The sequence below is a fragment of the Phacochoerus africanus genome, chromosome 2, assembly GCF_016906955.1.
Source record: "Phacochoerus africanus isolate WHEZ1 chromosome 2, ROS_Pafr_v1, whole genome shotgun sequence".
In the NCBI taxonomy this organism is placed as follows: domain Eukaryota; kingdom Metazoa; phylum Chordata; class Mammalia; order Artiodactyla; family Suidae; genus Phacochoerus; species Phacochoerus africanus.
This window is the reverse complement of record NC_062545.1, coordinates 203,796,132-203,809,709: the sequence shown is the minus strand read 5'-3', so window position 1 is coordinate 203,809,709 and position 13,578 is coordinate 203,796,132. Positions and strand designations below refer to the sequence as shown.

At 38.5% G+C, this 13,578-nt stretch overlaps 1 protein-coding gene across 1 annotated transcript; it reads right to left on the bottom strand.

The window, feature by feature from the left end:
* Positions 1–446: 446 nt before the first annotated feature.
* On the bottom strand, positions 447–1,077 carry LOC125121259 (interferon alpha-1). The gene has a single exon (XM_047769532.1). The coding sequence runs from the start codon at positions 1,042–1,044 to the stop codon at positions 475–477; it is 570 nt and encodes a 189-aa protein (XP_047625488.1). The 5' UTR covers positions 1,045–1,077; the 3' UTR covers positions 447–474.
* Between the last annotated feature and the right edge of the window lie 12,501 nt (positions 1,078–13,578).

Sequence of the window (13,578 nt, the reverse complement as noted above, 5' to 3'; positions counted from 1 at the left end):
TGTCATAGGGGATATTTAAATTTTCTTCAAAGTTTAATGTCATTGTGATGGGAAAATGAATTTTACCATACATTTTTAAATTCAGGTCACACATTTGGCTTGGGTGTTTTCTTTTTTAAGAATAAACAAATACAAGAAGTTTCCTGTAGTAAAAATTTAATGAACAAAGAAAAATAATAAGTAGACTATATACAAAGTTGTTTTATAAGGTACACATATCAAATGAACAAAAAATAAATCAAATCTTACAGATAAATATTTAAATAGGTAAATAAATAGTTCAGCAAGGCCATCTATAAGGAACCAGTGCCTGTAGAGCAGAACACGATGGTGCTCAGTACTCCTGAAAACCTTTGACAAATTGATTCAGTTCATGGCAGGATGACAGAAGAAATGAGGGGCTGTGACCTGGCAGCACAGGAGGAAGTGTGGGCTTGTTAGTGAGAAGCATTTCCGAGATGAACCAGGTGTCTGTCACTCCTTCTTCCTGAGTCTGTCTTGCAGGTTTGTGGAGGAAGAGAAGGCTCTCATGACTTCTGCCCTGACGACCTCCCAGGCACAGGGGCTGTAGCTCTTCTCTTGCAGATAGAGGGTGAGTCTGTGGAAGTATTTCCTCACAGCCAGGATGGAGTCCTCCTCCAGCAGGGGGGTCCCTTCCAGCCCCGCCTCCTGCATGACACAGGCTTCCAGGTCCCTGAGCTGCTGATCCAGTCCAGTGCAGAACTGGTGCAGGAGGCTCTCATCCCAGGCAGCAGCCGAGCCCTCTGTGCTGAAGAGCTGGAAGGTCTGCTGGAGCATCTCATGCACCAGAGCCATGGCTTGAGCCTTCTGGACCTGGTTGCCCCCAAAAGCCTCATGAGGGGATCCAAAGTCCCTTCTGTGGTCCAGGCAGGAGAAGGGGGAGATTCTCCTCATTTGTGCCAGGAGCCTCAGGGCCCTGGTGTGAGCCAGGCTGTGGGTCTGAGGCAGGTCACAGCCCAGAGAGCAGATGGCATTGCAGCTGAGTAGCACCAGGGCCGTGAGGAAGGCTGAGGTTGGGGCCATTGGGGACCTTGCAGATGCTTCTGTCCTGGCTGAGGTGGGTGACTCTGTGACCCTGCTCTCTAGGATGTCTGAAGACCTTGCCTCAGCCTGTGTCTTAAATAGGAACAAATTCATTTCCGTTTTCTGAATGTTTCTTTCTACTTCTGTTTCTGCTTTTCACTTTTCACTCCACAAATGGATTAGGCGGCATTTCTCAATGTTTTTTTTTCATTATTACCTGCCTTTCTTCTGCCCCAGACTCTTTTAAAATGTTTTTTACTAATTACCCCAGCATCAAATTTTGATAACCAGATATACTATGTATCTATTTAGGTAATCCATAAATTACTCTATACATAGAAAAAGAAAGTCTAAGCTTACTCTTCATATTTAAAGCAGAGTTAGCAATATCAAAAATTTTTAAACTATGAACTAAATGTAAAAGTTATTGAATTGAAATTTAAGTTCATAACTAAGGTGGCAGAATGACTTTTAATGTAATATACATTTACTTATATAGTTAAAAATGAATCAAATTGCATATACAAAGAAAATTTCTATTCATACCTTATAATAATATCAATTTATAGACATAATTTTCAAAATGGCTCAAAATCATTGCAAAACCAATTGTTTTACGAACATTTATTTTTAGGTATTTACCTTTTCATTGTACTTCATATCAGAAAATAGTTTTCTTTTTTGGTGTTGGTTTTTTTCCCACTGTACAGCAAGGGGATCAAGTTATCCTTACATGTATACATTACAATTACATTTTTTTCCCCACCCTTTGTTCTGTTGCAACATGAGCGTCTGGACATAGTTCTCAATGCTATTCAGCAGGATCTCCTTGTAAATCTATTCTAAGTTGTGTCTGATAAGCCCAAGCTCCCGATCCCTCCCACTCCCTCCCACTCCCTCCCCCTCCCATCAGGCAGCCACAAGCCTTTTCTCCAAGTCCATGATTTTCTTTTCTGAGGAGATGTTCATTTGTGCTGGATATTAGATTCCAGTTATAAGTGATATCATATGGTATTTGTCTTTGTCTTTCTGGCTCATTTCGCTCAGTATGAGATTCTCTAGCTCCATCCATGTTGCTGCAAACGGCATGATGTCGTTCTTTTTTATGGCTGAGGAGTATTCCATTGTGTATATATACCACCTCTTCCGAATCCAATCCTCTGTCGATGGACATTTGGGTTGTTTCCACGTCCTGGCTATTGTGAATAGTGCTGCAATGAACATGCGGGTGCACGTGTCTCTTTTAAGTAGAGTTTTGTCCGGATAGATGCCCAAGAATGGGATTGCAGGGTCATATGGAAGTTCTATGTATAGATTTCTAAGGTACCTCCAAACTGTTCTCCATAGTGGTTGTACCAGTTTACATTCCCACCAGCAGTGCAGGAGGGTTCCCTTTTCTCCACAGCCCCTCCAGCACTTGTTATTTGTGGATTTATTAATGATGGCCATTCTGACTGGTGTGAGGTGATATCTCATGGTAGTTTGGATTTGCATTTCTCTTATAATCAGCGATGTTGAGCATTTTTTCATGTGTTTGCTGGCCATCTGTATATCTTCTTTGGAGAAATGTCTATTCAGGTCTTTTGCCCATTTTTCCATTGTTTGATTGGCTTTTTTGCTGTTGGGTTGTATAAGTTGTTTATATATTCTAGAGATTAAGCCCTTGTCGGTTGCATCATTCGACACTATTTTCTCCCATTCTGTAAGTTGTCTTTTTGTTTTCTTTGGGGTTTCCTTTGCTGTGCAAAAGCTTTTCAGTTTGATGAGGTCCCATGGGTTTATTTTTGCTCTAATTGCTCTATTGCTTTGGGAGACTGACCTGAGAAAATATTCATGATGTTGATGTCCGAGAGTGTTTTGCCTATGTTTTCTTCTAGGAGTTTGATGGTGTCCTGTCTTATATTTAAGTCTTTCAGCCATTTGGAGTTTATTTTTGTGCATGGTGTGAGGGTGTGTTCTAGTCTCATTGCTTTGCATGCAGCTGTCCAGGTTTCCCAGCAATGCTTGCTGAATAGACTTTCTTTTTCCCATTTGATGTTCTTGCCTCCCTTGTCAAAGATTAATTGACCATAGGAGTCAGGGTTTATTTCTGGGTTCTCTATTCTGTTCCATTGGTCTGTCTGTCTGTTTTGATACCGGTACCACACTGTTCTGATGACTGTGGCTTTGTAGTATTTCTTGAAGTCTGGGAGAGTTATGCCTCCTGCTTGGTTTTTGTTTCTCAGGATTGCTTTGGTGATTCTGGGTCTTTTGTGGTTCCATATAAATGTTTGGATTGTTTGTTCTAGTTCTGTGAAAAATGTCATGGGTAATTTGATAGGGATTGCACTGAATCTGTAGATTGCTTTGGGTAGTATGGCCATTTTTACAATATTGATTTTTCCAACCCAGGAACATGGAATATCTTTCCATTTCTTTACATCTTCTTTGATTTCTTTGATTAAAGTTTTATAGTTCTCGGCATATAGGTCCTTTACCTCCTTGGTCAGGTGTATTCAGAGGTATTTGATTTTGTGAGGTGCAATTTTACAAGGTATCGTATTTTTGTATTCCTTTTCTAATATTTCATTGCTGGTATACAGAAATGCAACTGACTTCTGAATGTTAATCTTATATCCTGCTACTTTGCTGAATTTATGAATCAGTTCAAGTAGTTTTGGGGTTGAGTCCTTCGGGTTTTCTATGTATAGTATCATGTCATCTGCATACAGTGACAGTTTTATCTCTTCTCTTCCTATATGGATGCCTTTGATTTCTTTTGTTTGTCTAATTACTGTGGCAGAAAATAGTTTTTAATTTCACTAGCTGCTAGGTATTCATATAGATTCTGGCCACATTTTTTTTTGTTTAGCACTACCATAATTATTAATGTGTTGAACAGCTTACTAGAATTAAATAATAAAATGTAATCTTATTTAATTTACAGGTACAGTTTTCTATTTGTATTCAATTCCTATAGCCTGACTCACACTGAGGCTCAAACCTAAGCAACATCCACAAGACAGCCAATGGCAGCTTGTAAGTAAGTAAAGGACACTTCTCAGAATAGGAGTTTGAAATCAAGCACGTGATGCAGAGAAAGTCCTCCAATGTAGCACTGATCGTTTATAAAGTTTGCACATCTTCCATAAAGTCAGTGTGAGTCTTTCCATGATACGCAAGAAAACCCAAAGAGAAAAATGAATACCAATAAATATTAAGGACTAAGATTTTGTTGGATAGGGTTGAGTTTGGAGTGTCACAAACCATGGTAATAGCCAAGATTTGTTCATAGCCCTAAAACTTCATGTTTGCACCCATGAGAGCAATATCATTTCCAATGAGAGTGTATCATTTAGGAATCATCAGCAATTTACATCTTTCTCTGTATTTTTGCTTTGAATTTCAAATTTTCCAAAGACATTTAATTCTGTGATCATCTGGCAAATCAGTTCTGTAGTAACTGTATTCTGTCTTTTTTGTTTGTTTGTTTTGTTTTTTACTTTTTTTTGGTTACTCAATGAATTTCTTACATTTATAGTTGTACAATGATCATCACAACACAATTTTATAGGATTTCCATCCCACATCCCCAGTGCATCTCCCCACCCCACAAACTGTCTCCTTTGGAAATAAGTTTTTCAAAGTCTGTGAGTCAGTATCTGTTCTGCAAAGAAGTTCATTGTAACCTTTTTTCAGCTTCCACATGTCAGTGATAGGATGTACCACATCTTCTTGACCAACTCCTCTGTCGATGGACATTTAGGTTGTTTCCATGTCTTGGCTATTGCAAATAGTGCTGCAATGAACATTGGAGTACATGTGTCTTTTCGAGTCATGGTTTTCTCTGGATAGATGCCCAGGAGTGGGATTGCTGGATCAAATGGTAGTTCTATATTTAGTTTTCTGAGGAATCTCCATACTGTTTTCCACAGTGGTTGAACCAACTTGCAATCCCACCAACAGTGTAACAGGGTTCCTTTTTCTCCATACCCTCTCCAGCACTTATTGTTTATGGACTTTTTGTTGATGGCCATTCTGGCTAGTGTAAGGTGGTACCTCATAGAGGTTTTGATTTGCATTTCTCTAATAATGAGTGATGCTGAACATCTTTTCATGTGTTGAACATGTTTTCATGTGTTTCATGGCCAATCTGTTCTCTTCCTGGAGAATCATCTGCTTATATCTTCTGCCCATTTTTGGATGGGGTTGTTTGTTTGGTATTGAGAGGTAGGAGGTGTTTATAAATTTTGGAGATTAATCTCTTGTCAGTCGATTCATTTGCAAAGATTTTCTCCCATTCTGTGTGTTGTCTTTTCATTTTGTTTAGGGTTTCCTTTGCTGTGCAGAAACTTTTAAGTTTAATTAAGTTCCATTTGTTTATTTTTGTTTTTACTGTCATTACTTGAAAAGGTGGATCTGAGAAGATGTTGCTGTCATTTATGTCAGAGAGTGTTTGGCCTATGTTTTCCTCTAAGAGTTACATAATATCTGGACTTATATCTAGGTCTTTAATCCATTTTGAGTTTATTTTTGTGTATGGTGTTAGGAAGTGTTCTAATCTCATTATTTTACACGTGACTGTCCAGTTTTCCCAGCACCATTTATTGAAAAGGCTGTCTTTTCTCCATTGTCTGTTCTTGGCTCCTTTGTCACAGATTAGTTGGCTGTAGGTGCATGGGTTTAATTCTGGGCTTTCTATCCTGTTCCACTGATCTATATTTCTGTCTTTGTGCCACTACCATATGGTTTTGATGACTGTAAGCTTTGTAGCGTAGTCTGAAGTCAGGGAGCCTGATTCATCCAGCTCATTTTTCTTTCTCAGGATGGCTTTGGCTATTCTGGGTCTTTTGTGCTTCCAAACAAACTTTAAAATATTTTGTTCTAGTTCTGTGAAAATTTGCCTTTGTACTTTGATAGGGATTGCATTGAATCTGTAGATTGCATTGGGTAGTATAGTCATTTTGATAATGTTGACTCTTCCAATCCAAGAGCATGGTTTGTCTTTCCATCTGTTTCTGTCATCTTTGATTTCCTTCATCGGCATCTTATAGTTTCCAGAGTAAAGGTCTTTTGTCTCTTTAGGTAGGTTTATTCCTCAGTGTTTTATTCTTTTTGATGTGGTGGTAAAGGACATCATTTCCCTAATTTATCTTTCTAATCTTTCATTGTTAGTATATAGAAATGCTATCGATTTCTGTGTATTGATTTTGTATCCTGCAACTTTGCCAAATTCGTGGATGAGCTCTAACAGTTTTCTGGTAGAGTCTTTAGGATTCTCTAGGTATAGTATCATGTCATCTGCAAACAGTGATAGTTTTACTTCTTCCTTTCCAATTTGGATTCCTTTTTTTTCTTTTTCCTCTCTGATTTCCATAGCTAGGACCCCAAAACTATGTTGAATAGTAGTGGTGAGAGCGCACATTCCTGTCTTGTTCCTGATCTCAGTGGGAATTCTTTTAGCTTTTCACCATTGAGAATGACATCAGCTGTGGGTTTGTCATATATGGCCTTTATTACGTTGAGGTAGGTTCCCTCTATGCCCACTTTCTGAAGGGCTTTTATCAGAAATGGGTGTTGGACTTTGTCAAAGGCTTTTTCTGCATCTATTGAGAAGATCATATGGTTTTTATTCTTCAGCCTGTTAATGTGATTGATTTGTGGATATTGAAGAACCCTTGCATCCTTGTGATAAATCCCACTTTAGTATGATTTGCAATCCTTTTAATGTATTATTGGATCATTTTGCTAATATTTTGTTGAGGATTTTTGTATCTACGTTCATCAACAAAACTGGCCTGTAGTTTTATTTTTTTGTGGTATCTTTGACTTTTTTGGTATCAGAGTGATGGTGGCCTCATAGAAAGAGTTTAGGAGTATTCCTTCCTCTGTAATTTTTTGAAATAGTTTCAGAAGGATAGGTGTTAGCTTTTTTCTTAATGTTTGATAGATTTCACTCATGAAGCCATCTGGTCCTGAACTTTTGTTTGTTGGAAGTTTTTAAATCACAGTTTCAATTTCAGTACTTGTGCTTGGTCCATTTGTCTTTTCTATTTCATCTTGGTTTAGTCTTGGAAGATTGTACTTTTCTAAGAATTTGTCCATTTCTTCTAGGTTTTCTGTTTTATTGGCCTAAAGTTGCATGTAATAGTCTCTTATGATCCTTTCTATTTCTGTGATGTCCGTTGTTACTTCTCCTTTTTCATTTCTAATTTTATTGATTTGAGTCCTCTCTCTTTTTTTTGTTGCTAAGTCTGGCTAAGGGTTTATCAGTTTTGTTGATCTTTTCAAAAAACCAGCTTTTCGTTTCATTGATCTTTTCTATGGTTTTCTTCATTTCTATTTCATTGATTTCTGCTCAGATATCTATGATTTCTTTCCTTCTACTAACTTTAGATCTTGTCTGTTCTTCTCTCTCAAGCTGCTTTCAATGTAAAGTTAGCTTGTTTATTTGGACTTTTTCCTGTTTCCTGAGGTGGACTTGTGTTGCTATAAACTTTCCTCTTAAAACAGCTTTTGCTTCATCCCATAGGTTTTGGAGTGTTATATCTTTGTTGTCATTTGCTTCTAGGTATTTTTTAATTTCCTCTTTGATTTCTTCAGTGATCCATTGGTTGTTTAGTAGCATGTTGTTGAGTCTCCATGTGTTTGTGTTTTTTCAGTTTTTTTCTTGTTGTTAATTTCCTGTCATATAGCATTGTGGTTGCAAAAGATGCTTGATATGATTTCAATTTTCTTAAAGTTACCAAGTCTTGGAGTTCTTATTGTGGCACAGTGGTTAATGAATCCAACTAGGAACCATGAGGTTGCAGGTTCGATCCCTGGCCTTGCTGAGTGGGTTAAGGATCTGGCATTGCCATGAGCTGTGGTGTAGGTTGCAGATGTGGCTTGGATCCTGCATTGCTGTCACTGTGGCATAGGCTGGCAGCTACAACTCTGATTAGATCCCTAGCCTGGGAACCTCCATATGCCATGGGAAGTGGCCCTAGAAAAGGCAAAAGACAAAAAAAAATTTACCAAGGCTTGATTTGTGGCCCAGGATGTGATCAATCCTAGAGAATGTTCCATGTGTGCTTGAGAAGAATGTGTATTCTGTTCCTTTTGGATGGAATGTCCTTAAATATATATTAAGTCCATCTGGTCTAATGCTTTATTTAGGGCATGTATTTCCTTGTTGATTTTCTGTCTGGTTGACTGTCCATTGCTGTAAGTGGGGTGTTAAAGTCCCCCACTATTATTGTGTTATTGTCGATCTGTCCTTTTAAGGTTGTTAGCAGTTTCCTTATATATTGAGGTGATCCCATGTTGGGTACATAGATATTTAAAATTGTTACATCTTCTTCTTGGATTGATCCTTTGATCATTATGTAGTGACCTTTTTGTCCCTTAAAATATTTTTCATTTTAAAGTCTATTTTGTCTGATATGAGTATTGCTACTCCTGGTTTCTTTTGATTCCCATTTGCATGGAATATTTTCTTCTACTCTCTCACTTTCAGTTTGTATGTGTCCCTAGAAGTGAAGTGAGTCTCTTGAAGACAACATATATATAGACTGTATTTTTGTATCCATTCAGCCAGTCTATGTCTTTTGGTTGGGGCGTTTAGTCCATTAATATTTAAGGTAATTATTGATATGTATGTTTTTATTGCCATTTTATTAATTGCTTTGGATTTGTTTTTGTTGCTCTTTTTTCTTCCCGTCTTCTCTTGTTCTCTCCTCTTCTGGTTTGATGACTATCTTTAGTGTTGTATTTGAGTTGATTTTTCTTATTTGTTTGTGTATCAATTGTAGATTTTTGGTTTGCAGTTATTCTGAAGTTTTGATATAGGAGTCTATATATATGCAAGATTGTTTTAAATTGTTGGTCTCTTAATTGCAAGTGCATCTCCAGTGTCCTGCATTTGTACCCAACTCTTCTCATGATTTCTGATTTCGGTAGCATATTTATACATGGATGATTTTGTATCTCTACTGTATATATACCTTTACTGGTGAGCCTTGTCATTTGTGGTATTTTTGTTTTCTGTTGTGGCCTTTTCTTGTCTCTCTAGAGAAGTTCCTATAGTATGTGTTGTAAAGCTGGTTTAGTGTTGCTAAATTCTTTTAGCTTTTGCTTATCTGTAAAGCTTTTGATTTCTCCTTCAAATCTGAATGAGAGCCTTGCTGGGTAAAGTAATCTTGGTTGGAGGTTTTTTCCTTTCATCACGTTAGGTATATCATGCCACTCCCTTCTGGCCTGCAGAGTTTCTGCTGAAAAATCTGCCGATAGCCTTATCAGGGTTCCCTTGTATGTTATTTGTTTCTTTTCCCTAGCTGCTTTCAAGATTTTCTCTTTGTCTCTAATTTTGGTCAGTGTGATTAATAGGTGTCTTGGGGTGTTCCTCCTTGGGTTTATTTTATGTGGTACTTATTGTATTTCCTGGATTTTTTTTATAATTTTTTTTATTTTCCCACTGTACAGCAAGGGGGTCAGGTTATCCTTACATGTATACATTACAATTATATTATTTCCTGGATTTGAATGAGTGGGTCCTTTCCCATGTTAAGGAAGTTTTCAGGTATTATCTCTTTGAATATTTGTTCTGTCCCCTTCTCTCTCTCTTCTCCTTCTGGTACCCCTGTAATATGGATGTTGGTGAGTTTAACATTGTCCCAGATTTCTCTGAGACTGTCTTCATTTTCAATCTTTTTTCTCTTTTCTCTTCCACATCTCTGATTTCCACTAATCTGTCCTCCACCTCGCTTATTCGTTCTTCTGCCTCCTGTATTCTGCTGTTGGCTGCTTCTAATGAATTTTTTATTTCAGTTATTGTATTTTGCATCTCTTCTTAAGTTTTATATCTTGTATCTCTTTGGTCAGTGTTTCCTGTAAGTTATCCATCTTTGCCTCCAGTTTATTTCCAATGTCTTGCATCTTCTTCAGCATCAACAATCTAAAGTCTTTTTCCTGGAGGCTGAGAATCTCCTGATCACTTAGCTGTTTTTCTGGTTTTTTTTCTTTATCCCTCATCTGAGTTATAGTTCTCTGTCTTTTCATTTTTATAGTTTTTTGGTGTGGTGACCTTTTTACAGATAATAGAGTTGTAGCCTCTCTTACTTCTGATGTCTGCCCCACTTGTGGATGAAGTTGGTACCAGGGCTTGCTGTAGGCTTCCTGCTGGGAGGGACTGATGCCTGCCCACTGGTAGGTGGAGCTGATTCCTATCCCTCTGGTGGGTGGGGCTTTGTATCTGGGTGAGATTAGAGGTGGCTGTGTGCCTGGGGGTCCTTAGGCATCCTGATGGGTGGGGCTTTGATCCCACCTGGATTGTTGTTTGGCCTGGGGCTTCTCACCACTGCTGGGGCCAGATTTTCCCAGAATGGCCACCTCCAGAGAAAGGCATGCTGATGAATATTCCCAAGAGCTTTGCTTCCAATGTCATTCCCCCACAACGAGCCACATTCACCCCTGTTTTCCCAGGAGGTCCTCCAAGAACTGCAGTCAGGTTTGACCCAGATTCCTATGGAGATTTTGCTTTGCCCTGGTACCCAGTACAAGTGAAAGTCTGTGTGAGCCTTTTAAGAATGGGGTCTCCATTTCCTCCAGTCCTGTGGAGCTCCTGTGCACAAGCTCCACTGGCCTTCAATGCCAGATGCTCTGGGGACTCTTTCTCCCAGTGCCAGATCCCCACACTTGGGAGTTTGATGTGGGGCTAATACTCTCACTCCTGTAGGTGAGTCTCTGTGATATAGTCACTTTCCAGTCTGTGGGGCTTCCCACTCGGAAGGTATGGGGTTGCTTATATCACGTAATCACCCCTCATACCTCTTGATATGGCATCCTCTTTTTTTTCTGGAGTAGGATATCTTTTTGAAAGTTTCTGGTCCATTTGGTTGATGATTGCTCAGTATTTGGTTTTAAGTTTTGTTGTTTTTAGGAGAGAAGTTGAACTCCAGTCCTTCTATTCCTCCATCTTAATCTAATCTCCAACTGGATTCTGTCTTATTCTCTGTGGTATCCTTGGCACCAGGCCCAGTGTACTCACTCAACAAGTAATTTTCATTAAAGCAGTTTCTCAGATTTTTCTTCTCCTATGGGAAGGCATTTATGAATGACCAAATTATTTCTTTTTATCACAGCCATATTTGCTGTGACAATGGCTAATATTTCCATATTTCCTCTTCTGGTATTAATAATACCCACTGATTTTATTGCTCAAATCACCAGGATTCTCTTTCCTTTAAGCAGCATAGGGCTTTGGGGATTCAATTTGCAAGAACAGCACCATTTTCTGCCTTTGCTCAGCACCATATTAAACTCAGAAGAATGGCCTTATGTCCACCTTGCCCTCAGTTTGTCACAACAGAAAATTACTAGTCAGGTGTCTGTTGTAAAGAGACACATACCTAAACTCAAACTCCCCCTGATTCACACAGCTCACAGCCAGGAGACAATTTACTGCATAATCCTTGGTGGATATTCAATGATGGAGAAGTTACTACCTTTATCAGGGAGCTACTTTGAAGACTCCTCATAAAGATGATGAATGATCATTTGCCTCCTGTATTATCTTTGTTCTATTCCATTTCAGTTTAATTTCTAAAAAATAGGCATGAAATAGAGCATTCCTTCAGTGAAAAGTGAGAATTTGGATTCTAAGTCCTTGGTCTGCTCTTTTGACATGCCAACCTGTTTTTTGTTCTTTATTTACTCAGCATGACTATATCCTCACTTTCACGTGCTAGGCTTTTTTTTTTTTAATGACCTTCATCCTTCATGCTATGAAGTTTTGAGTGCCCACAAAATTCATATGTTGAGGTCCAAACCACCAAAGTGGTGGTCATTGGAATCTGATTGTAGGATGAGGATGGAGGCCTTACAAGTGGATTTATTACCCTTATAAAAGAAGGCCAAGGTAAGCCCCTCACTCTTTTGCCCTGTGACGTTACAAGAGACTCTACAGTGTGAGATCTGGAGCAGGTTCTCACCAGAACCTGACCATGCTGACACCCTCATCTTGGATTTCCAGACTCTAGAACTGTGGTCAATGCATTTCTGCTCTTTACAAGCTACCCAGTCTTTGCTATTCTGTTGAAGAAGCAGGAGTAGTCTAAGACTTTACTTGGTCTATTGTATCCTCAGAATACCTCCCAGGAGTCTGTAAAATAACCAAAGGCACAGAAACCATCTGACACAACCCTCTTTCCTAGTCTTCTAGTATAGTCCCTATCATTTCAAGAACTCAATAAATATTCATGAAGGGAACAATCAAGGTAATAATAGGAGAAGAAATAATATCAACATACATTAGTAGAAATGGTATAAGAGGACAATAAGTCAAAGATACTTTAGAAATTCTTCCTACTTCTACTAGGGAAGTTATAATGTAATATTTGCAAGGGTTTTTTTTTTTTGAAGATTATTTGCAGGAGTATTTTCAAGTGTGAATATTGGGCGAGAATCAGGATTGGCCATAAATGGAAGTCTCACTCTCACGTTTAGTTCAATGATCCTCAAGTACTTGCAAGGAGCTGCCTGATCATACTTTTCTTGTCTCCCTCAGGTGAGAAGGAAACAATTTTTAGTGTCTGCACATGTGTGGGTATTTTCCTCATTGGCCTATGCCTTTGGAAATCAACTTGAATGCTTCTTTCAAAGAGTCAATGATGCTGTTAACTCTGAATTACTTTTATCTCCCCTAAGCTGAAACCATTGAATCAGACTTTGGTTTAGATTGATTTTTTGAAAAAGTGTGTGCAAGCAAGAACATCGGTTAGGTTTTTTTAAATTCCAACCTAGAATGTCATTAGTGCAAATAGTATAAAAGTGAAAGTTGGTCTTAGTCACTGAACTTGTGTCCTCTTCACAAGTTTGTCACTAAATAATTTCCCAACTTCTTTGCACTTGGATTCCCATGAGCATCAATTCAGACCAGCTAATGTGAGTAGAAGTGATATTGCCCTGTACTGCTTGTCCCTTGGAAACATCCCATGTGATCCACCATACTTTTACCATTTACCACAGACTGGAATAGACTGAACTACTACAGACAAATTTGAGTCGTATGCTGAATATGCCAAAGCCACGCAACGGAGGGTACCTATGTCACTGAATCACTGTTTGGAAAAGAGCCAACTAGAAAAGTCATCTGATCAGTAATGCCAGCATTGTGCTCTGATGCAAAGGAAAGATAAAGATATGTGTTATGATCAGAATCCTGACAGTTTTCTGTTACCTGTTGAGGAAGGTAGCATTAAGTTAACTAACAAATGTCTTTAACAACAGACTATTCTAATAACCTTTCCATTAAAATAAACATCACACATAGGAACAGCAAATGCCCCCATATGCTAATCAGATTTAAGATTAAATAAAATAGTTATCTAGGGAAACAGATCATATTCGTCTCTTTAAATGTATGTTTGTTAATTCATGATTTTCGGGTGAGATAGTTGTCAGCATTTGTGGAAATATGAGTCGGGGTTGCTTGGAGGCTAAAACAAGCAATCGTATGACTCATTAGGGAGTGTCACAGTGTGACTTTTTTCTCTTTTGACATCTCTTTGAGGATTG

What these genes read in the sequence shown, in the direction of transcription:
- LOC125121259 (XM_047769532.1), bottom strand. Translation starts at nt 1,044, where the DNA reads ATGGCCCCAACCTCAGCCTTCCTCACGGCCCTGGTGCTACTCAGCTGC.